Here is a 25,757-nt window from a genome sequence, read left to right as displayed (position 1 = left end):
AACTAGGCAGTCTAGGCGAACCCTTAGGAAGAACAGCCTCATTCAGATCTAGTACTTCAGGGACCACTCCCCGGTCCCCATTTCACGTTGGCTTTGGGAAATTCAAAACACTGGCTTCCGACTTTGTGATCGCTTCCACCCTACGCTCAGAATCCTGCTTTTCTGGACAATCTCAGGTTCTCAGAATTGAAACATTCTTCTGTGGCTTCTGACAAAATGCAGCCTAAAAATGTTTTAATTCCACTTCTTACTCTACACGTGTATACCTCTTTCCCAGAACCTGGTTCTTCCTGAAACTCTTTACTGAGTTTATTCGCCAAGAATAGGGACTGATGAAGACCATGTCAGACTCCTCTATTCTATAATCTGTGAGTGCCTCCAACCATATACCCACAAATGTTGCAATAGAGGAACTCATTAGCAAGATCAATAACCATTGTGCATATTCCAAAGAGAGCAGAGCACTTAACCCAGAATCTAAAATCTCAGTAATAACAGAGACGACGGATTCGAGATTGTGGTTATTAACAATATGTTATTCTCATGACTTTCTTTTTTTCAGCCAGGTGTTTCATTAAATATTCTCATTTATATGCTCATAGAAGTCATCAAGTCAACACATTTACTGCAACACCTGGGTATAAAGGAGAATGAAAGCCTCAAGAAGAATCACTTTATTATTCATTAAGAACAGCTTTCCCACATCCTCACACCGATATCTCCCACTGTTACTGTGTTGTCATAAGAAGAGTTGGGTTATGTGATTTATGCAAAATTGTTATTGGTGCATTCTAGTGCTTTTTTCCCCCAGGAATTCAAGTAGCACCCTCGATTATGAAAATAGAGGAAATGAGTAAACATAATGTAGTTCTTACACAGTTGAGTTTTGTTTCTTTATAAACTGTCATAATCTTGCTGTTTTGACTGTCGAACAAGAGTGCAAGAGTGATGGATGTTCAAAGAGGCAGGTTGCCGCAGGTTGATTTTGAAATCAAGAATTAATTTTATGGTCTATTAAAAAAAAAAAACCAAAACTCTCTTCTTTATGCCCCTCAAAAGCAGAGAAAGCACATACATTTATGTATTTCAGAGATACAAATACTTTCTCAGAATCAGGTTCTCAGAAAACCAATATATTAACAGTTCTGTTGTAGGATGAAAATTTAAACCAGCAAATCCTAGCACATTTGATAACCTGGTCTTGGAAGTCTTGGTGGTGTGTCACCTCTCCACTAGGTGGCAGTGTTGCTTACTGAGTGTCAATGGCTTTTATTCCCGCCCCCACATGGAATCCTGTTTTTCCCCAAAGTATAATAAAGCTGCCTTCTTGTCTGCACCATTCCTCGTGTAAGTGCTTCATATCAAATTTAAGGTTATGCTAGAGAAATTAAAAAAGAGCTCTATTTGTGGTCAAAGCAAGTTATTAACCTATTGACCCCGAAGGTCATGGGGAAAGGAAAGGCAAACTGCACCTGCGATTGACTGTTCTTTGCACCTGTAGTGTGAGTCCCTTGAGTCTTGAGGCCACTGGTTACAGAGGAGGGAAGGAAAGAGGTACAATGCCCTCAGTCACTTCTCACTTGTGCAGAACGGTTAAAAGCAATAGTGTATTTTGCCTTTCTGTATGTCTTAAACCAGTTTTTATGCAGTTGACCCTTAACAGAAAGAAGCTGGGCTGGGCAATAAACTGAAACGTACTTGTTTCAAGTCATCTTTCTGATTAAAGCTTTGTTTTCACTTAGATCTGAGTACAGTGTTTAAATAGGCTCGTTACTGAAGATGTTTTCATCAATTGCTTCCCACTACTTGGTTACCGACTGAAGTGTTTCGTGATTCTTTTTTCTAACAACTACAGCACATACTCAACTTCACATATGAACTTCCAGTGGCTGAAGTGATCCCTCATATTGGTGCAGATGGCTGTGTACCCCCAAATTTCCTTCTAGCCGGTGCAGGGAAGACCCTGTGCCGAGTAGGGACTGTGTGGTCTGATTTGCACGGCCCAGGCACCCACTGAGCACATACTTGGCTTAGAATTGACCTGAAACGGGATGCTCGCGAACTTCAGCCCCTTTAGAAGATCCAACGGCAGGAGTTGGCAGAAGGAAGTTCACATTTGTACCCACACTAAGAAACATTTGTTTGTAATCTAAGTGAAAATACGCACCCAGAATCATTAAGGAAATATTGCTGCGATATAAAATTCAGCAGCCTGCCTTTTTGCAGTTAGTGGATGATGAGGCAATAATGAGGCAACAGTGAACAGCACAATAAAAATTAAAATTTCATATCTACTGTAGCTATGTATAGGCATTCGCGTTTTGCTGCTTCCTTTATCAATTCTAATATATTTGTGTTGTCTTTGTCGTCTATGTAGGAATTCATTCAAACTTTTAAGTTGTCACTTGCTTTTTAAAATTTTTTTTTTTAAGATTTTATTTATTTATTTGTCATAGAGAGAGAAGCGAGAGCAAGCATAGGCAGACAGAGTGGCAGGCAGAGGCAGAGGGAGAAGCAGGCTCCCTGCCAAGCAAGGAGCCCGATGTGGGACTTGATCCCAGGACGCTGGGATCATGACCTGAGCCGAAGGCAGCCGCTCAACCAACTGAGCCACCCAGGCGTCCCTTAAAATTTATTTTTAAACGAATTTTTATTTATTATTTTCGTATGCTGTTAGATTTAGAGAAATCTTGCAGCGTTAGTACAGAGTTCCTGTACACCTTTTACCTCCTTTCCAAATGTTGACACTTTATGTAGCCGTGGTGTGTTCATCAACACTAAGAAATTAGCATTGATGGGGCGCCTGGGTGGCTCAGTGGGTTAAGCCGCTGCCTTCAGCTCAGATCATGATCTCAGGGTCCTGGGATCGAGTCCCACATCGGGCTCTCTGCTCAGCGGGGAGCCGGCTTCCCTCTCTCTCTCTCTGCCTGCCTCTCCATCTACTTGTGATTTCTCTCTGTCAAATAAATAAATAAAATCTTAAAAAAAAAAAGAAATTAGCATTGATATATTAAGTAAACGACAGTACTGGGATTTTGTCCATTTTCCCATTAATGAGCTTTTTCTGTTTTAGGAGCCAATCAGGATACCATATCTCATTTAGATGCTTACTTTAAAAATTATTAGGGGCAACTGGATGACTCAATTGGTTGGGCATCTGCCTTTGGCTCCGGTCATGATCCCACGGTTTGGGGATGAAGTCACTTATCAGGCTCTCTGCTCAGCGGGGCGTCTGTTTCTCCCTCTGCCCTTCACCCCCCTTGTGCTTTCGCTCGCTCACTCTCTCTTGCCCTCAAATAAACAAATAAAAATGATTAGTGTTCATTGACATGACACCATTATATGTCTTCCAAATTTTTTAAGTTGTAGTAAAACATGCATAACAAAATTTACCCCCTGTTCAGTGGTATTTAGTACATTCATACTGGGCGGCCATCATCACCTAGCTTTAGAACTCTTCATCTTGGGGCGCCTGGGTGGCTCACTGGGTTAAGCCTCTGCCTTCAGCTCAGGTCATGATCTCAGGGTCCTAGGATCGAGCCCCACATCAGGGTCTCTGCTCAGCAGGGAGCCTGCTTCCTCCTCTCTCTCTGCCTGCCTCTCTGCCTACTTGTGATCTCTGTCTATCCAGTATATAAAAAATAAATAAATAATAAAATTAGAACTCTTCATCTTGTAAAACTGAAACTCTGTGTCCATTAAGTACTTCCCATTCCCCCTTCCTCTAGCCCCTGAAAGCCACCATTCTGCTTTCTATGAATTTGCCTACTTGAGGTTCTTCATATATGTGGAATCGTACAGTATCTGTCCTTTAGTGACAGAATTATTTCACTCAGCGTAATATTCTAAGGTTCATCCACATGGTAGCCTGTGTCAAAATTTCTTCCGGGGGCGCCTGGGTGGCTCAGTGGGTTGAGCTGCTGCCTTCGGCTCAGGTCATGATCCCAAAGTCCTGGGATCGAGTCCCACATCGGGCTCTCTGCTTGGCGGGGAGCCTGCTTCCTCCTCTCTCTCTCTGCCTGCCTCTCTGCCTACATGTAATCTCTCTCTGTCAAATAAAGAAATAAAATCTTTAAAAAAAAAAAAAGAAATAAAATCTTAAAAAAAAAAAATTTCTTCCGTATTTAAAGCAAAAGAGATTCCCCTGTGTATATACGTCTACACCACAGGTTGCTAATCTGTTCATCTATTAATGGATACCTGTGTTACATCTGCCTTTTTGTCATTGTGAATAAGGCTGCTGGGAACATGGCTGCACAAATACATAAGGCACTGCTTTCACTTCTTTTAAAAATTTTTTGAAATTGAAGTATAGTTAGCGTACAGTGTTGTATTAGTTTCAGGTGTATGATATAGTGATTCAGCGGTTCCCTCTCAGTGCTTGTCAAGAGAAGCGTTTTCACTTCTTTATTTTTTATTTTATTTTATTTTAGATTATTTATTTATTTGACAGAGATCACAAGTAGGCAGAGAGGCAGACAGAGAGAGAGAGGAGGAAGCAGGCTCCCTGCTGAGCAGAGAGCCCGATGCGGGACTCGATCCCAGGACCCTGAGATCATGACCGGAGCCGAAGGCAGCAGCTTAACCCACTGAGCCACCCAGGTGCCCCTCACTTCTTTATTTTTTTAGACACAGAGAGAGATCACAAGTAGGCAGAAAGGTAGGCAGAGGGGAAGGGGGGGCGGGAAGCAGGACCCCTGCTGAGCAGAGAGCCTGATGCGGGGCTCGATCCCAGGACCCTGAGATCATGACCTGAGCAGAACGCAGAGGCTTTAACCCACTGAGCCACCCAGGCGCCCCAGCGCCCCACATTTTCACTTCTTTGAAGTATATGCTCAGAAGTGGGGTTGCTGGATCATATGGGAATTCCGTGTTTCATTTTTTTAGGAATTGCCATACTGTCTTCCACTGTACCATTTACATTCCTAACATGGCACAGGGGTTGCAACTTCTCCACATTCTTGCAAATGCTTGTTCGTTCCTGTGTTTCCTCATAGTAGCCACCCTAATGGATGTGAGGGGCTATCTCATTGTGGGTTTAATTTGGATTCCCTAACGATTTGTTGTTATAGCACAACTTGCGTGGCACTGGGTTTCACTTACTAGTAATTTGTGCTTTGTGGCTTGCTATTTATATTGCTGTTACTGAACTGGAATCCGTGCTCACGGATACCAAAGTATTTCTTTTTAGCTATGACATTTTATACTATTGGAGAATTAGAAGAGTCCTGTTACATAACTAGAACTTAAGATTTCCCTCTGGATTTTAGAGTCAGTATGCTGTCGTCCCATGAACTAAAATACACTTTTTGTTACAAAACTGCTTAAAAATCATTTTGAGTACTTGTAAAAAATGAAAAGATTCTCCCCCCGCCCCAAATAAATGACCGTGGAAAACTGGAATGCCTTATATACCTGCACTTCTTAAGTTCTGGAAAATAATGAAGAGCAGGTACAATGCCCAAATGTTATTTTCTTATATCCTGTTTAGGAGTCAACACAGAATATTTATTTTGTTTTGTTTTCAGAATATGGCCTTTAAATGCCCTTGAACCCTCAACATTTTTCAAATGGTAGAGTTGAGTTGGTTGAGAATACACTGTCAGTCCTTTTTTTTTTTTTTAATTTTATTTAATTTAATTTTATTTTATTTTATTTATTTGACAGAGAAAGATCACAAGTAGGCAGAGAGGCAGGCAGAGAGAGAGAGGAGGAAGCAGGATCCCTGCTGAGCAGAGAGCCCGATGCGGGACTCGATCCCAGGACCCTGAGATCATGACCTGAGCCGAAGGCAGCGGCTTAACCCACTGAGCCACCCAGGCGCCCCAGTCCTTTTTATACTCAAGAGAACAAAACAGGTTTTCCTACACTTGATTTTGCCACTTTTTTTAATTTGAAAAAATAAATTTTTATTATTTTTTTAAATGTAAGTTTTATACCCAGCCTGGGTCTTAACTCAAAACTCCAATGTCAAGAGTCACTTTACCAACTTTGCTTTACCAACGAAGCCAGCCATGCACCCCTGCCACCTTGTTTTTATTTGTAAAGTGGCTGTGATTGATCATAAAGCCTGCTGGCTTTTGCATTATAAGTAGCATGTTTGTTGTAGACAAAGTAGAAACCACAGACAGGTGAAAAGAAGAAAGTGTAAATAAACTTCACCTAGCTTCAACCCTGAAAGAACCAGTATGAACATTTTAGTATACTTCCTTTCAGACTTCATCTACACACGTATGTACACACACATATTTATAAACTTTTGACATTAAAAAATGTGAAAGTGAAAAGATGCTTTTATCCTTCCCGAATGGATCCTGTGAAACTCCTGGACACCTGTTTTCTAAATCAAACGTTGACAAAGGATGGAAGACATTTCCCATCGTTTAAGGCTTGTGAGTAAGCTACTTCTTTAAAGGATTAAACCAAGAGCTGGGGATAAAAGAATTTTTTTCTGAAAACACTGAACACTGGTATTATATAAATATTGGCCAGATGAGCAACAGAACAGTACAGGTGGTCATTTCTGAAGAGAATTTCTAGTTCTGCCACTGACAAAATAATGCCAGCATCAGGCATTTTAGCTATTTTAAAAAGTTTGGATATTGAGATGTGTTTCATTAAATATAAAGGGCTGCAAGGAAATTTCTAGAGTTCACAGTTCTATTTTCACTAGAAAAGAGGTAAAAGTAATGCATTATTCCACCATGCAAACCTTAGCACAGCAACCCACTCCCTTCCAAGTTTAATAAAAGTGTATTACTTAATATTTGGCTTTTTTGGGTTCTAAAATCATTTCCATGTGTTACTATTACATGGCCTTTGTTAATGCCCGTTTTAATGACTATGTATTTCATAGAGTTGCTGTATCACAGTTGATGTAACTATTGCCTCATTGGTGTACACTTACATTGGGTCTTTTTCTACCACCATTTGCTGTGTGTGTATATATGTAATGCTGGGGCAGTGAATATTTTGGGGCACGAGCCTTTTTTACTTGGGAAGAATTTTTTTTTCCTTCAGATGAATCAGGTCACATGTAAGGACCAACCGGTCTGAACATATTTACAGCTCTTATTATTAAAAAACCAAAAAACCAAAAAAACTTTTCATTATGGAAAAATCCCAAGCACATAAAAAGGAAGAAAGGTAATAATTACCCCTTCTTCACTGGTTTCAACAATTATCAACACATGGCCCGGTTCTGTTTCTCCCAGGCTCCTGCTACTCTGTGGTTCCCTTTACTTCCAAGCAAATCCCAGACATCACGTTTCCGTTTTGCAGACACACATCTACACAAGATCAGGACTTTTAAGAGAACCACATTACAACGCTCACACCTAAAAAAAAGTAACCTTGTGCCTGTCCAGTGACCACACTGCCCCAACTGTCTTTATAATTTTTTAACAGTCTGTTTGCATCCGGATCCGAATCAAGTCCCTACGTTGCAACTGGGGGGGGGGGCGGCTCTGTCTGCAATCTCAGAGAGGGCGGCGTGCATTCTGTCCGTCCGTCTCTGGCACTGCCAGGGTCGGCAGAGCAAGCCCCCAGGCGGGGACTGTGACCCGGAGGCTCTCTCTGCGGGGTTTCCACTGGAAGCCAGCGGGGACGAGGTCACGCCACGCAAAGCTGGCGCCGCCCCCACCGCTCCCGCCGCTCCGGGCGCGCCCTGCGGCCCCGCCCCGCGGCCCCCCGCGCGCGGGACTCAGAGCGGCCGAGCCGACACCACAGGTGAGGCGCGAGCGCGGCGGGCCCCGGCGCGGACGACCCCGCGGGGCGAGCGCAGGGGGAGGTGCGCGGGCTGGGGGCGCGGCGCGGGTCTCCCCAGAGAAGAGGCACGAGGGGTGCGTGGGGCGGCGGTGCGGGGGTGGCAGTGGAGACAGAAGGCGGGGGTGGGCCAGGGGCAGCCGCAGCTTTCAGGGCGCTTGGAGGTGGGGGCGTCCATGAGAGGGAGTGTGTGCAGAAATTTCCAGAAAAGGGCTTCGGACCCACTTAATAGTAGTAGTAAAAAAAAAAAACAAAAAAAAAACACAGCAGTGATGGCAACGTTTGTAGGGGCCCCCAAAGCGATGGCACCGGTAATAGTCCCAGCTCCGGGTCGTGGAGGGATTCTATGTGGGTGGCAGTGCTGGGCTGCGTTCTCCCCTCTTTTCTATACAAGGCACAAGGCAAGTTCTTTACGTAGTTTCTGTTTATTACCTCTTAGCTGTGGTGAGCAAGAAACGGGCAAGTGCAAGGTCAAGTAAATTCCGCACCGATTGCACACGGGATACATTTATGAACTTTAAAAATGTGGACCCGGTCTTGGTGAGGGAGGTCCTGTTGCCCTTCCCGTTTGTGCGGAGGAGGAAATGCCAGTCCCGGAGGTGAAGGAACTTTGCTCAGGAGTATACATTGTGTCCTTCCCAAGTAAAGCGCAGCTCCTGTCCCTGAGAGGGCTCCGGCCACCTGGAGTTTTAGGTGCTCAGTCGGGAGGCTGGGGAGCAAAGCTGGTCAACCCTTTGGATCTTTGGCTCTGGGTTTGGGAACTGGCCCTTCCACGCAGTAGCTGTGGGGCCTTGCGCTGGTCATTTGACTTCTTGGAACCTACTTCCTCCTCTCTGAAGTAGCAACAATGGTAATATTTGCCTCAAAGGTTTGGGACGCCTGGGTGGCTCAGTCGGTTAAGCACCTGCTTTCGGGTCATTCCAGGGGCCTGGGATCCAATCCTGCATCTAGCCCCTTGCTGGGCGGGGAGCCTCAGCCTCCCTCTGCCTGCTTCCCCCTCTGCCAGGAACAACCCCCTGCTTGTGCTCAGTCGCTCCCTCTCTCGGAAAAATGAATAAATAAAACCTTAAAAAAAAAAAAAAAGATTCTGCAAGAATTCAGGGAAACAGTGTACCTAGAGGGGGATGTGCTGCATTCTCTCTCATTCGGTGGTTGCTGGCATTAGGACGACTGTGGAGTCAGGCAGCCCTGCACTGGGACCTCCTTTCTGTCATTTGCTTGCTGTGTGACCTCATGTGCCCACAGAACTCATCTGTGAAACCCAGTCAAGTAAAGCGCGGGGCCGATGGAGAGAGGAAGTGAGGGGAAGGTGCTCCGTGAGACCTTTCTTCCTCTTCTTTTGCCACAGAATCCCACGCCTTCCATTCTGCTCCCCTGAGACCAGAAGAGTCTTCCAGTTAACGGGGAAGCTGGGGCGGGAGCTCAGGCCTCCATTTCTCTAGCCCAGAAAGTAATCACTCCTTTGACTTCTGTACTCACTGTGAGCCTGGCCATTCCAACTACCAAATCCACTTCAGTCAGCCTCGTACTCTACAAATCAGACCAGGTAGCCCACTTTGCATGGATAGTAATGAAAATTGTAATTTTGGGGGGGTGTGTGTGTGGAAAAATCTCCCAAGTTGGTATCTGGATGGCCCATAACTATGGATCTGTGATGCACAGACCTTAAATGGGGCTGCTTTACAGACAGTAAAACTCCATGTAATTGTGAATTGTTGGTGAGTGTCGGGGATGGGGTGTGCCAGCGCTGGGAGAACCTCACCACCGTCCCCCCGCAAGCATTTCAGCAGGTTTCATAGAGGATGAAATGTCTCTCATCTGTAGGGTGACCAACTTATCCCGGTTTGCCTGCGACTTTTCCTGTTGTAAAAGTGAACTGCGTGTCCCAGGAAAACCCCTCAGCCCCAGGAAACCAGGATGGCTGGTCTCCCTCCTCATTCCAATGCTTGCTCCCCGGTGCTCAGGAAACCGCGGTCATTTCTGGTTTGTGGTTATTGTTGCTGTTTGCGTTTTAGGTTGCACCAAAGCAGCCCCCCAGCCTGCCTGGTTTCCGCCCGTCTGCACTGGGGAGACTTTGGGGGGGGGAAAGGGGGGGGATCCATGGAGAAACCCGAATCATTATTGCCCTGCACAGTCCATTCAATCCTTTTGGCCTATCTCCTGAAAGAGAGTGACCCAAAGGGCTTTTAATTAAAACCAAATCCCATGCTGGTGATGCTCTGGGGTTTCCTTGGAACGAAGACATTATGTGCAGCAGAAAGCGGGGCATCTATTTCAGTAATCATATACCTCTCCGTGGAGTTAATAGGGAGATGCTGGCAATAAAGCACAAGAAGCCTCATTGTCTGGGAAACTGGAGAATTGTGAATGAGGCCAATGACCAGGGCAGCTGAGCAAAGGAAAGGGAGAAAAAGGGCCACAGTTTCTCCTAAAGCCCCAAAGACCCCAAAGCAGTAAGAGTTTTTATGAGAGTTGAATGTACCAGCTCGGGGGGTGGGATTGGTGGGGCAGAACACAGCTTCAAAGGCTTTGGGATCCCCTTCCCTTAAAACCTGTTGGAATGTGTGCCTTTGGCTGTTTGCAGGTTTCAAAAGTTTCAGTTTGTTTTTGCCCTGGGCAGTAAAATGAGCGTAATTGTTTGCAAAGCTGGTTGTGGAAGTCCCCTTGGAGGTTCAAGAATCCATTTCCTTAACAAGCTAGATAATACTAGGGAGATCTGTAAGAAAGAATGCCTGAGCGCGTATAAAATATTCTCGGGAAACCGCGGGTGGGCTTGATGGGGGTTCCCTTCAAGCTCCTGTTAATACCCCAAGAGGGTGGCATCCGTTCTTTGGGGTATGGGCTACCTGTCAGCTGAAAGCTCCCAGTTTTCATCTGATTTGACCCCATAAACAGATTTTGAGGGGGTCCCTTCTCCTTCCACTTGACCTGAAGAACCCACCCCACCTGTTGTCCCCGTAGTTCCTCCCCTCCTGGCAGCTCCCATCCCCAAACCCCTCATCTATCCACCCCCTCTCACTAAAAACACGCAATCTCTTCTGTTGCTTTTTCTTTTAAAAATAATTTATGTGGAGAATTTCTTTTTTATTTTTATTTTTTTTTTCAAAGATTTTATTTATTTATTTGACGGACAGAGATCCCAAGTAGGCAGAGGCAGGCAGAGAGAGAGGAGGAAGCAGGCTCCCTGCTGAGCAGAGAGCCCGATGCGGGGCTTGATCCCAGGACCTTGGGATCATGAGCTGAGCCGAAGGCAGAGGCTTTAACCCGCTGAGCCACCCAGGCGCCCCTCTGTGGAGAATTTCAAGCACATATAAAAGCAGACTTAAGACTAATGAACCTCGGGGCGCCTGGGTGGCTCAGTGGGTTAAGCCGCTGCCTTCGGCTCAGGTCATGGTCTCGGGGTCCTGGGATCGAGTCCCGCGTCGGGCTCTCTGCTCAGCAGGGAGCCTGCTTCCCTCTCTCTCTCTCTGCCTGCCTCTCCGACTACTTGTGGTTTCTCTCTGTCAAATAAATAAATAAAATCTTTTAAAAAAAAAAAAAGACTAATGAACCTCATGTGCTCCTCCCTCAGTTTCCACAGGCCGACCCATCACCACCTCCCACCTCCTTCCTCCCCTATTATTTTTGAAGCCATCTCTCAAACACCACATTTCTTGAGTATATAGGGACGGGTGCAGCTTGGCGAGCGGAGAGTATTTTCAGCGACCACCACACCGGTCTCTGTCGCACTGACTCAGCCGGGCGCTGCGGCGTGGAAGTGGCCACAGACGACACTGTGCGAACTGGCCTGGCCAGAGCCCCTAAAAATTTGCTTTTGGACACTGACATTTAAATTTCATACATGGAATTTCCAAGTGTCAAGAAATAGTGTGTGTTTTTTTTTTTAAACTATTTAATGGAAAAACAACAACAACAAACAGCTTTGGGCCCCATAAAACCAGGTAGCTTGTTTGAATTTGGGTTGTGGTTTGGTGACCTTGTAGGCGGGGTGGGGGTGGGGGCATTTGAGAGACCACGTGACTGTTGGGTATTCAGAGTCTCCTCAGCCCCTCCCCCGTTCTTGGAACGTGCCACGTGCCCACCATTCCGGCGCTAAGAGCCGTTCCAAGGAAGCAACCTCCGGCAGCTAGCAGGTAGTGCGCCTCCAGATGTCCACACAGTGGGTTTCCACACAGTAGGTCTCCAGGTGACCCACAACTTCGGTGTGAGGTGGCTGTGTTGCCAGGTGAACGGGGGAGACCCTGCACCCTGGGGACTCGACCCACCGAGACCGGAAAGAGTCACCGAAGTTTCTTGGTCTTGTCACAAGAATGAACTCGAGGACAGACACGCAGCACCGTGGATGACTAACGCGCCAGGAAAGTTTATTGAAGTGCAAAACACACTCTGGAGATAGAGCCGGGAGCTCGAGAGAGAGCGAGAGAGCGCGCGCAAGAGCGAGCGCGCGCACTCGAGAGAGCTACGTGATGTGAGCGTGGGGTTTCTGTCTTTTATTGACAGCAGTTAACTTGGGGGTGAAATATTCATTACTTGGGACTTCTGTGATTTTTCTTCCTAATTTGGCCAGGGGGTTCCTGCCATGGCAGCCGCCATCTTGGCCGTGTCTGGTTGATCTGGCTTCAGCCGCCATCTTGGCCGTGTCTGGTGTGATCTGGCTTCAGCCGCCATCTTGGCCGTGTCTGGTGTGATCTGGCTTCAGCCGCCATCTTGGCCGTGTCTGGTGTGATCTGGCTTCAGCCGCCATCTTGGCCGTGTCTGGTGTGATCTGGCTTCAGCCGCCATCTTGGCCGTGTCTGGTGTGATCTGGCTTCCGCTGGCGTGCCGCCAGGACAGGCCTCTGACCTTCCTGATACCTGGCCCTGACTTCCTGGCTGCTGGCCTCCAGGCATCCTGTCAGAACCCAACCGATGGTCTAACAGCTACAGATCTGAGGTTCCCACAACCTCTTCCTCAGGTTTGGTCCCTTTGCGTGAGCAGCTCACAGAACTCAGGGAAACGCTGTTACTAGCTTATGAGAAGATACGGTGGAGGATATGGATGAATACATAATTACATGAAGAGTCGAGAGATAGGATGTGGTCTGGGAGGGTCCCCCGTGCAAGAGCTTCTGTCCCTGTGGTGTTGGGGCGTGTCACCTTCCTGATGTGATGTGTTCACCCACCTGAAAGCTCCCAAGCCCTGTACTATTGGGATTTTATGGAAGCTTCCTCACATGGGCATGATCAATTATAAACGCCATTCTCAGCCCCTCTTTCTTCTCTGGAGGGTGGGGGTGGGGCTAGAGAATCATGGCTTGGTTTTTCTGGTGACCAGGAACCAACCAGGAGCCCACCCAAAGTCACCTCAGGGGAACAAAAGTTTGCCCTAGTACTTTTACCACGTAGGCATTTACCACAGTTTTGGGAGCTCCATGCCAGGAACCCAGAGCAGAGACCAATATATATTTTTATGCCAACGGTTTCCCTTCTCTTAGAATCTCAGTCTTTTTTTTTTTTTTTTTTTTAAAGATTTTATTTATTTATTTGAGAGAGAGAGAGTGTGAGAGAGAGCATGAGCAAGGAGAAGGTCAGAGAGCAAAGCAGACTCCCCATGGAGCTGGGAGCCCGATGCGGGACTCGATCCCGGGACTCCAGGATCATGACCTGAGCCGAAAGCAGTCGTCCAACCAACTGAGCCACCCAGGCGTCCCTAGAATCTCAGTCTTGTGCTACTTCTTGTCCAACGTCGGAAAGCCTTTGCTTCATTATTTTGGTCGATTTTCTAATTATTTAAGGCAGGAGGGTGTATCTCCTTCCATCAGATCTGGGTGCAGAAGTCCAACTTGTTACTCATTGGTGAGTGATGTTCCATTGTATCATATTTTTTTTGAACCTTTCACCTGTGCCCGGACATTTGAGTTGTTTCCAATTTTTAGCTATTATGAATGAAACATTTTCAAGTGTTTATGTGGACATAAGTTTTAATTTCTCTTGGATAAATACCCAGGGGTGGAATTCATGGATCGTGGAGTGTTGCATATTGAACTGTATAAGACACCACCAGACAGTTTTCCAGAGAGATTCTTGCCACTCCCCATCATTATCGACACTTGGTATTGTCAGTCTTCTCAACTTTTAGCCCATCTAGTATATGTAGTGGTGTTTTTTTTTTTAAAAAAGCTTTTATTTATTTATTTATTTGACACACAGAGAGAGAGAGAGAAAGAGAGAGAGAGAAAGAGCATGGAGCAGGCAGAGGGGCAGAGGGAGAAGAAGGACGCTCCTAGCTCAGCAGGGAGCCTGACGTGGGGCTCGATCCCAGGACCCTGGGATCATGACCTGAGCTGAAGGCAGACGCTTAACTGACTGAGCCACCTAGAAACCCCTCTTTTTTTAATTTTAAGATTTTATTTTTAAGTAATATCTACACCCAAATGTGGGGCTCAAACCTATGGCCTCGAGATCAGGAGTCAAATGCTCTACCAAACGAGCCAGCCAGGCGCCCCTCTGTAGTGGGTATCTAACTGTGCATTTAATTTGCATTTTCCTGATAATTAATGATGCTGACAATCTTTTATGAGTTTACTGGCCATTTCTTTTGTTTAAAATGAAACTTAAGTTTGTATCTTTTTTTTTCCCCCCTGCGTCTGGCTTATCTTGCACTTACTGAGTTGTAAGAGTTCTTTTTATAGTCTAGATATAAACCCCTCGTCAGAATAGAGCCCGTGCTTCTAATCATTCCTCTCTGCTGGATTGAGGGGAGTGGGAGGGGATGTAAGAACATAAACAGGCCATTGTTGTCATCAAGAAGAGAGTTGATTTTGTCTTTGACTAACAGAAGGGTTTAGATGGAGCAAAGTACATGGAATTTAAAATGTATTTTTTTTTTTTAAAGATTTTATTTATTTATTTGACAGAGAGAGATCACAAGTAGGCAGAGAGGCAGGCAGAGAGAGAGAGAGAGAGAGAGGAAAGCAGGCTCTCCGCTCAGCGGAGAGCCCGATGTGGGACTCGATCCCAGGACCCTGGGATCATGACCTGAGCTGAAGGCAGCGGCTTAACCCACTGAGCCACCCAGGCGCCCCTAAAATGTATTTTTTAAAAAGAGCCCAAGGGGTTCTGGGCCTATTAGTTTTTCCCTTTTGTCTTCTGAATGTTCTTTCTCTCTCTTTTTAAAAAATATTTATTTATTTATTTTAGAGAGAGAGAGAGAAGACAGGAGGAGGGACAGAGAGGGAGGGAGAGAGCTCTCCCAGCAGACCCTCCCGTTGACGATGGAGCCCGATGTGGGGCTCCATTCCAGCACCCTGAGATCATGACCTGAGTCGAAATCAAGAGTTGGATGCTTAACGGAGCCACCCACGTGCACCAAGTCTTCTGAATGTTCTTAAATATATTTTAAAAATACAAACCTGAATCACTTCTGTGCTTGAATTAACTACAGGAGGATGTCCCAGGAACCTCGGATGTACTTTCTTTTCCTGTTCCTTTTTCTGAGCCATGGAGTGGCAAGTCATAGAGTTCCAGATTCCAGGCAGGGTAAGTCCTGAGGGGGGAAGAATCTGCCGTAGTTTCCACACATCTTAGGGTATGTAGTGGGATGGATTGGTTTAGGTACAGGGTGCTGGAGAGTGTTTGGGATGTATGCGTATGTGTGAGTCCGTGTGTGCATGCACACGTATGTGTAGGATTTTCAGGATTATTCTAAAAGGATTTTTCAAACTAGGGTTTTCGCACACTGGACATACATGGGCACAGGTATAATTGAAATTCACTAAAATTTTCCTCTATAAGTGACTTTTTTGTGGGGAAGCTTCTCTTTCCCTAACCCATATGTGTATTTCTGAAGATCACAAAATTAATTCTAGTTATACCTTCACTGGCTTCCTTACAGATTTGGATCCATTGTTGCAAAAAATGGCGGTGAGTATCCCATTTTTTTTTAATCAAAATCTCCTCTGCTGGAACAGCCAATTTTTGGATGTTTTACTCGACATTATTTCTTTGTCTTTTAGGAAGAAATAATAAATGGAAGCTATCTGAATGGTAATGTCCCCACTCTGTCCCCCACTTTGATGCGTCTAAGAATTTCAAACAGAACGTACCTGTGATCTCTCTGGAATGATTCTTTTAAAGTTGTCTTTTCATTTTATTCCCATGTAGCGTTACTGGATCTCATACAATTTCAAAGGTAACCCACTCTAGAGGGGAGGGGAAGGGATGGAATGGATGTTTAATAAAAATTCCTAAATGGAAATCTCTTAATTATAAAAAGTAATACATACATATGTACTCATTACAAAAAGATATCAACCAGGGCACAGGTGTTTTAAAGTGGTTACATTGTTTCACAATCTTTTATTCCACTCTGCTGGCACAAGTGCTACCATTTACTGAGTACTGACTGTGTAGCAGTCCCATTCTTAGTGCTTTGTGCCTAGAAACATGTCTTATCCTTACAAGCTCCCCCAGGGAAGGTCCTGTTGTGATCCCAATTGGACAGAAGAGTGAAACTGAGGCACAGGGAGGGTGAATCAAGGTCATGCAGCTGGGAAGTGTGGTGGAGCTGAGGCGTGTATCCAGTGTCCTGTCGTGTTATATATTGCATATGGGCTGGTGTTAGATACCAGGGATGGAGGGCAGGCCACTAGAGAATGCTGTGGAAAGACAAATATTAACAGATAATTCTAATATGATGAATACTATGAGGGAGAAAAATACGGGGGGTCTGAGCGCCCATGACAAGGGCACTCAATTACATTAATGTGAAAGAGAATCTCCATAAACATTCTTCTTCTGAATGTAACTTTAACTCTGGTTAATAGTTTTGGATATATTCTTTCAGGCTAAATTGATCTGTCTATCTGTTTATCTGTCCATCATCTTTGTGTTCATTCATTCATCCATCCATTTATTTAGTAACAAAAATGGGATTGTAAAAGGCCTTCCAGTTGTCTAAGGCAGGAGGATTTATCTGCGCCCAATTACTCCATCATAGCTGGAAGCTGAAGTCCCACTCATTCCTTTTGTATTCATGTTTTATTGATACATATATTTTTTTAAGATTTTATTTATTTATTTGGACAGACAGAGATCACAGGTAGGCAGAGAGGCAGCCAGAGAGAGGGAAGCAGGCTCCCTGCTGAGAGCCTGATGCGGGGCTCGATCCCAGGACTCTGGGATCATGACCTGAACCAAAGGCAGAGGCTTTAACCCACTGAGTCACCCAAGCACCCCTATTGATATATATATATATATATTTTTTAATCATGTAGTTCCCCCATTTTTTTAAAAATTTTTAATATATTTTTTAAAGATTTTTATTTATTTATTTGACAGACAGAGATCACAAGTAGGCAGAGAGACAGACAAAGAGAGGGAAGCAGACTCCCTGCTGAGCAGAGAGCCCGATGCGGGACTCGATCCCAGGACCCTGAGATCATGACCTGAGCCGAAGGCAGTGGCTTAACCCACTGAGCCACCCAGGCGCCCCTATTGATATATTTTTGATTGATATCCATTCCATTGAATGGATGTACCATATTTGGTTTTTTTGTTTGTTTGTTTGTTTTAAATTTTTTATTTTTTAAATTTCTTTTCAGTGTACCAGAAATCATTGTTTATGCACCACACCCAGTGCTCCATGCAATCCGTGCCCTCCATAATACCCACCACCCGGCTCACCCAACCTCCCACCCCCCGCCCGTTCAAAACCCTCGGATTGTTTTTCAGAGTCCGTAGTCTCTCATGGTTTGTCTCCCCGTCCAGTTTCCCCCAACTCCCATGGTTGTACCATGTTTGTTTAACCTTTTACTTGTTGTTGGACATTTGGGTCATTTCCATTTTTTGGTTGTTCTGAGTGAAATTGTGTGTTTTCTATGTGGCTGGGTACTGCTCTAAGCACTTTATGTGTGTGAACAAACAATCTTCACAATTTTAGCTATAGTATGTAGAAAGGGAAACTGAGGCACAGGAAAATTCAGTAAATTGCCTAAGGCCACACAATTAAGTGGCAGAGCCAGGATTCAAATCTGCTTTTGAGCTCACACTCTTAACTATGCTATTCTAGCCTCTTGTGGTATACACTGTATCTGCTTTTTTTTTTTTTTAAAGATTTTATTTATTTGACAGAGAGAGATCCCAAGCAGGCAGAGAGGCAGGCAGAGAGAGAGGAGGAAGCAGGCTCCCCGCTGAGCAGAGAGCCCGATGCGGGCCTCGATCCCAGCACCCTGAGATCATGACCTGAGCCGAAGGCAGCGGCCTAACCCACTGAGCCACCCAGGCGCCCACACTGTATCTGCTTTTTAAATTTAATATGGTAATGGTATCTTTCCAAGTCAGTCTGTTTGGATTGTACTTAATCCAAGTGGATTTTTATGGGAATTAGAATATTGCACATAGCTCGTAAACTGATAATTGTCTTGGAGAGAATGGGATCCACGAAGATTCTTAGATTTGGAAAATCCCCCACCACTGTGCCAGGTTAACAAAATGTCCTACCGCCTCCAAACACAAATTTTCTTGCATCCCCGGCCCATTCCCCACATGCTGTCTGAATTCTGGTCTTCTGGCCACTTGGCAAGTAGGGGAACTACTCATCATAGGGGAACCTGTCATCGTGACCTTCTCCTGTCTTCAACTGAAGCTCGCATGGGTGGACAGCAGACCTGTCCCACAGAGTCCTGGCCTATCTGAATTCACGGAATGTTGCCTTCACCATCCCCAGCCTGCAGGTGTGTACCTGAGACTCATCCCTATCATATAATCCCCTCTTAGGACCCAGGGATTGTAAACTCAGGGGCCAGGTAGGAGCAGGATGGGGAAGTGGACTAGGTAGGAGCTAGTTCTCACTTCCACGAAGAAACGTGTTCTGTCCAGTTGTTTTGAAACATGATACAAGGTTTTTTGTGTTTTCCTCCTTTCTACCTTTGATGGAGACTTGGTGTATTAGGGAGGAGGCTGAGCTGCTATAACAAAGAGACCCCAAATTCCAACAGCGCGAACAATGTAGTTTATTTCTATCTCATGTTCTAGTTCAGAGTTCAGTGGGAGGTCCAGAGAAGAGAGGGAGCTCTCTCGCTCTCTCTCTCTTTTTTAAAATCTTTTTTTAAAGATTTTATGTATTTATTTGACAGAGAGAAATCACAAGTAGATGGAGAGGCAGGCAGAGAGAGAGAGGGAAGAAGGCTCCCTGCTGAGCAGAGAGCCCGATGCGGGACTCGATCCCAGGACCCTGAGATCATGACCTGAGCCGAAGGCAGCGGCTTAACCCACTGAGCCACCCCGGCACCCCTCTTTTTTAAATTTTTAAAAAAGATCTTATTTATTTATTTGACAGGGATCACAAGTAGGCAGAGAGGCAGGCAGAGAGAGAGGAAGGGAAGCAGGGTCCCCGCTGAGCAGAGAGCCCAATGCGGGGCTCTATCCTACAACCCTGGACTCATGATCTGAGTGGAAGGCAGAAGCCTTAACCCCCTGAGCCACCCAGGAGGGAGCTCTCTTTTTAAAAGACTGTCCAGGGGCCCAGCTTCCTTCGATCTGGTTGCTTTGTCATCCTCAGGGACTCGTTGCCCATGTGATTGAGAGAGCACATCCATTCTCCGGCCCAGGAGAAGGGGTGGTGGGAAAGAAGAAGTGAAGGGTGAGCACCTTCTCTTTAAGGATGTAACCTGCAAGTTGCACCCTTCCTCCTGCTCACATTCCACATTCACATGTCACGGCACAGAAGAAAGAAGTCTTTCTGAGAAGCTCCTTACTCGGCTAAAACTTGGGGGATTCTGTTGCTAAACGGAATTACAGGAGGCTGGCTGTTTGGGTGTAATGATCAGTCTCTTAATTATGGGTCCAAGAAATATTTTTCTTCCTTTTTAATTCTACTGTAAGAAAAATGGTAGCAGAGGCATGGTAATAGATGGCAAGGATATTTGTGGAGCAGTAGGGAATGCTGGAGACTGTGGCAGACTGGACAGCACGTGCCTCTTCAGCCCGATCATCAGCCCAGGGTGACACGTCGTGTCTTTATACTGTGTCTTTATATTGTTATAATGCGAAAAGCACAGAAAATTGAGGGAATATTCTTTCAGTATTTAAAAACTATCTGATTCAGGGGCACCTGGGTGGCTCAGTGGGTTAAGCCTCTGCCTTCAGCTCAGGTCATGGTCTCAGGGTCCTGGGATTGAGCCCGCATCGGGCTCTCTGCTCAGCAGGGTCTGCTTCTGGGCTACCCCCTGCCCCACCCCGCTGCTCTGCCTACTTGTGATCTCTCTTTAAAAAAAAAAAAAAAAAATCTGATTCAGCAAAGAAGTCATTGTCATTGACGAATGAAGTTCTGACATCAGAATAAATGAAGCCCTGATGTCTTTATTGTCTCAGTTTTTTACTCTATAATGCAAATGAAATTATCAACCAGCATTCTCATGAGAGCTCCATTCAGAGAGCTGGTTGCTAACCCTTTCCTAGGACACTCACTAGCTGGAGGTGGCTGTTGGCCTTATGGCACTGACTTTCTTTTGTTCATAAGTCTGTGGCCACCTAAAGGCAAGGAATGCCTGCCCTTTCTCTCTCCAGCAGTAAGTTTTCTCATTGAAATGTATATATTTTAGCTTGAATAGTAGCTATATTCTCTCTCTTCCTGTGGATAAATTTGTTTATTCATTCAGTATCTACTTATCTAACCTCTAATCTCTGTGAGGCATTGTTCTAGACACTGGAGACTCAGAGGAGAAGACGGAGGTCTCATTACTAGGGAGAATCACTAAGCAAATCATTATGTAACTCATTCAAGATAGGGAATGAGGGGTGGCACTTACCGACCACTTACTGTGTGCTGGGCACAACTGAAAACACTTTACACACACTCATTTCACACTCACAACAATCCTACATGGTAGTAAGTCTCTACTGTGTCTGATTTTCAGTTGAGAAAACAGAGGCTCTCAGAGTAGTTTTGCCTATTTAGCAAATAGAAGTACAGTATTCTCGGGGTGCTGGGCTGACTAGTTGGTGGAATGTGTGACTCTGGATCTTGGGGTTGCCTTTGAGATGGGATCTTGGGATCTTGCATTTGAGTTCTTTTTTTTTTTTTAAAGATTTTATTTATTTATTTGAGAGAGAGAGAGACAGTGAGAGAGAGCATGAGCGAGGAGAAGGTCAGAGAGCGAAGCAGACTCCCCATGGAGCTGGGAGCCTGATGTGGGACTCGATCCCGGGACTCCAGGATCACGCCCTGAGCCGAAGGCAGTCGTCCAACCAACTGAGCCACCCAGGCGTCCCTTGCATTTGAGTTCTACATTGAGTGTAGAGGTTGCTTAAAAAAAATACAGTGTTCCCGTTTAAATTTGATTTGTAGATGAACAATAAATGATTTTTTTAGTGTATGTTCCATGCAATATTTGGGACATACTTAAATGCTGAAAAATTATTCACCATTTAACTGCAATTCCAGTTTAACTGGGCATCCCGTGTTTTATCTACCAATCCTAGTTAAGTAACTTGTCCCAGGCCACACAGCTAGTTGACGGCAATGTGGGGACATTCCTGGGTGTTGTCCGGTTCTAGAGCCCACTTTTTGCCCATGCTACCACAGTATGCTGCCTTTCTGGAGCACCTTTATTTAACAGAGATTTAGAAAATAATTCCCCAGACAGCAGAGGTAATCTCTTTTAGGAGAGGCTGCTGTCCTCTCCTCCTCACTCCTGAGGGGAGGCCAAGAGGAAGTTGGTTCGTGCTGCCTGAATTTTGCTTTTATGCTGGTAGCTTGGGGCGTGGGAGAGGGTTTGAGCAGTGCCAGCCTGGGGGTGGTAAACTCCCTGGACAGAGGCCAACTGTTCTGGACTTGAAACCCCAGTCGCCTATAGGAACCAAATGGGCTGGCTGGGTGGGCGGTGAACGGGAGTGTAATTACAGGGAACAGCTGCCCCTCAGCCCACTATTATCACCAGGAAGGGGATATGCCTAGTGTTGCCAAATCTTTGTGTTTTCCAAGAGACCTTGGGAGTCTGAATTTTTGTGGGGAATCCCCTGACTTTGAAATGTTGGCAGCCGATGAAAAATTTTGGAGCCAGCCAAACCAAACACATCCGCTAGCTGCCGGCGGGTGGGCTCTGCAGGGAAGTAGGTGGCCTGGCTGGGCTGCTGGCCATGGTGCTGACCACGTGCTCCTGGCCTGTCCTCACTGACTCTCCTCAACACCCCATAACCAGGCAGCGATGGAAAACCACCTGGAGCAGCGCCTGTACCAGCCCCAGAAGCTGCTAGAAGACCTGAGGGAAACAGACGCTCAGCGCTTCTGCACCGCCATGAAATGCCTCTTAGAAGACAAGAAGGACCTCTTGGTGAGGCGTTCTTGGCACCCGGGGAGGAGGGGAAATCCTGGGCCAGTTGGTATTTGTTGAGTTGAATCCAACAGAGCCTGACTCAGGCCTTCGTTATGTTTTCCTCCCAGCTTCTCCCTTCACAACCCCCCCCCCCCAACAGGAGCCTGGTTTTCTCGCTTACTTTGACCAAAGTGCAAGTGAAGAGCCTTATGGGAACTAGGAGATGAGAGGGTACCGAGGAGCTTCTAATGGTTTGGCCCAGTAAACATCCATGGATTATTACAGTGCATCAGGGGGCACTGGGTTCAAGGATGAAAGTCCACCCCGGCCCTCAAGGAGTTTACAGTCTGGGGGTAGGGAAAAACAACAACAACAACAAAATCCAAAACAGAAGTAGACAAATTTGCCCAAAACAAAGTTGAAGATCAAAGAGCATCACAAAGCAAGGTCTGTGAGACCCAGAAAATCCTTGAGACCCAGAACAGTGAGGTTTAAAGACCCCTTAATGTAGGGAACAGTGTTTCCTAGAAGGAGTTGAACCATGTAAACAATTTAATAGTCACAGACTTAGTTTAATGTCTGTTATTCAAATAGAATGGATATATCCAACCTGTGAATTTGGTAGAGATGTGATGTTTCCCTTTGAAATGAACTAAAGTTAAAAGTTGGTTTAAATAAAAACATATGAGGGGCGCCTGGGTGGTTCAGTGGGTTAAAACTTCTGCCTTCTCCTCAGGTCGAGATCCCGGTGTCCTAGGATTGAGCCCCGCATGGGGGCCTCTGCTCAGGCAGGAGCCTGCTTGCCCCTCTCTCTCTGTCTGCCTCTCTGCCTCCTTGGAATCTCTATCTGTCAGATAAATAAATAAATTTAAAAAAAATAAAAACTTATGAAGTAAATAACAGTAAAGATAGTGCAAAGATATGGCAAAAATGAGGATGCTGGTCTGTGAAAATGATATTGGTTAATGTTTATTGAGGGTTTGCTATGTGTCAGGTGTTATTCTGAGGGAACGGTCAGCAAGCCATTTCTGTAAAGGACCTGATACTAAATATTTTAGGTTTTGCAGGCCATGTGTTCTCTGTCACAACTACTCTGCTCAACTCTGCTCTTGTAGCAGGAAAGCAAACAGAGGTGGCAGGTAAATGAAGGGATATGGATATGTTTGAATAAAACTTTATTCACAAAAACGGGCACTGGGTCAGATCTGGCCTGTGAATCATAGTTTGCCAACACTGTGTTAAGGGTTTAACATGCATGGACTGATTGAGTCCTTTCCAGGACTTCTGAGATAAGGACAATAATAATATTACCATTTCAATGTTCAGATAAGGACACGGGCTTGGAGAGGTTGAATGAATAACCTTGCATCACGCCGCACCTCGAGAGTGGCAGGGCTGAGTTTGGAACCTGGGCTCCTGACTCTGGCTGTGGGTCCTTCTGGCATCTCGTGAAGCCCATTGGCCTCTTTTCAGAATAAGTTGTGAAAAATCTATAAAATAAAACAGAGGATTATAAAAGAAGCCAATTCTATTGAAAGACATTTATCAAAATATATAAAACAAATGCATTGGGAGTGTAGTAATTGATGTGCTTCACACATCCAATCACAAGATTTAGCTCTGAGTCAAATAACTTTTGTAATTTTGAGGAGGTATGGATTATAAGGGAGATTTCAAGATATCTGTGACAACTGTGATGTGTTATGAAAGTGTCTGATTTCTCCTAATGACAACTCCAAGGTCCTACTGGTGGTGCCTTGGTGGCTTATTATCTACTATTCATTCCTGAAGGAAATGCTGGAATTGAGTTCTGTGGCAGTAGAATGAAAGTAGCAGTTTCCTCCAGTGTTCACAGATGCCCTAAATTCTATCCACAGACCTCTGCTGCAGAACTCTTAGCTGCATTTTTTTTTAAAGAATTTATTTATTTGAGAGAGAGAATGTGTGAGCACGAGAGAGGAGAGAGGTCAGCAGGACAAGCAGGCTCCCCACCGAGCAGGGAGCCCGATGCGGGACTCAATCCTGGGACTTCAGGATCATGCCCTGAGCCAAAGGCAGTTGGCCCAGCCAACTGAGCCACCCAGGCACCCTCCTAACTGCATTCTTAACCACGACCCTGTTTAGCTCTGAGAGTAAATGACTGAAGTTAGGAAATGCTCGGGCGTGGTTAGAAGTGTGGGCTTGGATGCAGATGCACCTGTTTCAGATCCCAGCTCTGTGGAAGTCTGGGCAGGTGGCTTATTCTATCTTGTGTTTTCATCACCTGTGATCGTGAGGCAATAACAGCCTAGTATAACCTTTGTTGAGTGTGTGGTCCTTGCTAGTCATTGGTGGTTACTATGTGTACAGGCTGTGCTGGGTGAAAGACTGAGGTGCCAATCAAATTATGACTAAGCTGTGTCAGCATTCCTGGTAGTTCTGTGGTTCAAAAGAGTCATTTGTTTGTTCGTTGTTTATTCATTCCTTCCTTCATTCATCCTAACAGGCTTTCTCCATATTTTCTGGATTCCAGGCATTCCACTAAGGTATATGGCTTGGGCATCAAAGACTTTTCTGGCTCGACCCCTGCTGCACACCACAGTCACTTGCCCGGGGTCCACCGAAGGACTCTGTGTGGTGGTGCTGGGACCACTCCCCAGTGATTCTGGTGGGCAGTCAGGGTTGAGAACCATTGGCGAAAGAGAACCATTTGAAGAATGGTTCAATGGTTGAGAACCATTGAAGAAAGACAGGCCCATAAGCATCTCTAATACATCGTGGAGTTTGGCTAAAGTGCTCTTGGGAGCACTTAGTGGAGGGAGAATTTGATCTGACCAAGGTAGGAGGGCCTTTGAGAAGACTTCACCAAGAAGCCAGTGACAGTTGAGCTTATCCATGAGGGATGAGCTGAATTTCACTAGAGGAAGGAGGTGGGGAGGGAATTCCAGCTCAAGCATGCACCTGAGGTGCGAGTCATGTGGTAAACTTGAAGACTGAGAATTTGCCTAGTGTGGGAGAGGCTGGTGAAGGCCTCAGCTTGGTTCTGTAATAAATGGAAAGTTCTAGAAGGTTTGACAGAGCAGCATGGTGTTAAACAGTGGTCTTGGATGTCCCCACTGCTAAGTGTGGTTCCTCCCAGGGTTTCCAAATCTAGAGGCCTCTCACAAGAAAACCCTACCTTCTTTCTTTACTTTAGGAGCTGGAAGACATTGTTCTTGACTTGGGAGAGATCCAGAAACAAGCGTTGCAGAGCCCTGGTGTGAACCGCAGCCTGTTTCTCATCACACTTGAGAGGTGTTTCCAGGTGCTGAACTCCCTGGAGTGTGTGGAGATCCTGGGCAGGGTGCTGAGGGGCTCCTCAGGCAGCCTTCTGCAGCCAGAAATCGCAGAGAAGCTCCCCCGGGACCTGCGTGAGGACGCTTTCAAGAACCTGTGAGCGTTTCCCCCAGCCCATGAGCCCCACTCCCCATTTCTTAGAGGCAGTACATGGCAGAGGGGAAGAAGCAAGGGGAGCAGGTTAACCTGTGAGACCTGAAGCAGAGCTTAACATCTGTGGAGTTTAGAAATGGTTTGAGTAAAACAGCGCTGGCCAAATGGCAGTCATTCTGGTGCCATCCTCACAATCTTTGCCGTATCTATACACCGCTGGTACTATTCTTTACTTGTTTTTTTTTTCTTTCTTTATAGTGACTCATTTTTTTTTAAGATTTTATTTATTTAT

The 25,757-nt window shown here is 45.6% G+C and overlaps 1 protein-coding gene across 1 annotated transcript in view; it reads left to right on the top strand.

The window, feature by feature from the left end:
- The first annotated feature begins 13,584 nt into the window (after positions 1-13,584).
- OTOA (otoancorin) overlaps positions 13,585-25,757 on the top strand; it is a 68,823-nt gene continuing 56,650 nt past the window's right edge. Inside the window, exons 1-8 of the mRNA XM_044232906.1 lie at positions 13,585-13,598; positions 15,187-15,281; positions 15,637-15,665; positions 15,758-15,788; positions 15,906-15,933; positions 18,388-18,475; positions 21,944-22,075; positions 25,233-25,468. Coding sequence (XP_044088841.1) covers positions 15,191-15,281; positions 15,637-15,665; positions 15,758-15,788; positions 15,906-15,933; positions 18,388-18,475; positions 21,944-22,075; positions 25,233-25,468 — 635 coding nt within the window. The 5' untranslated portion in view covers positions 13,585-13,598; positions 15,187-15,190. The remainder of the gene's footprint in view (positions 13,599-15,186; positions 15,282-15,636; positions 15,666-15,757; positions 15,789-15,905; positions 15,934-18,387; positions 18,476-21,943; positions 22,076-25,232; positions 25,469-25,757) is intronic.

This window comes from Neovison vison, chromosome 14, assembly GCF_020171115.1.
Source record: "Neovison vison isolate M4711 chromosome 14, ASM_NN_V1, whole genome shotgun sequence".
Taxonomy (NCBI): Eukaryota; Metazoa; Chordata; class Mammalia; order Carnivora; family Mustelidae; genus Neogale; species Neogale vison.
The sequence above is the reverse complement of the archived record's forward strand: the minus strand, read 5'-3'. Positions and strand labels throughout refer to the sequence as shown.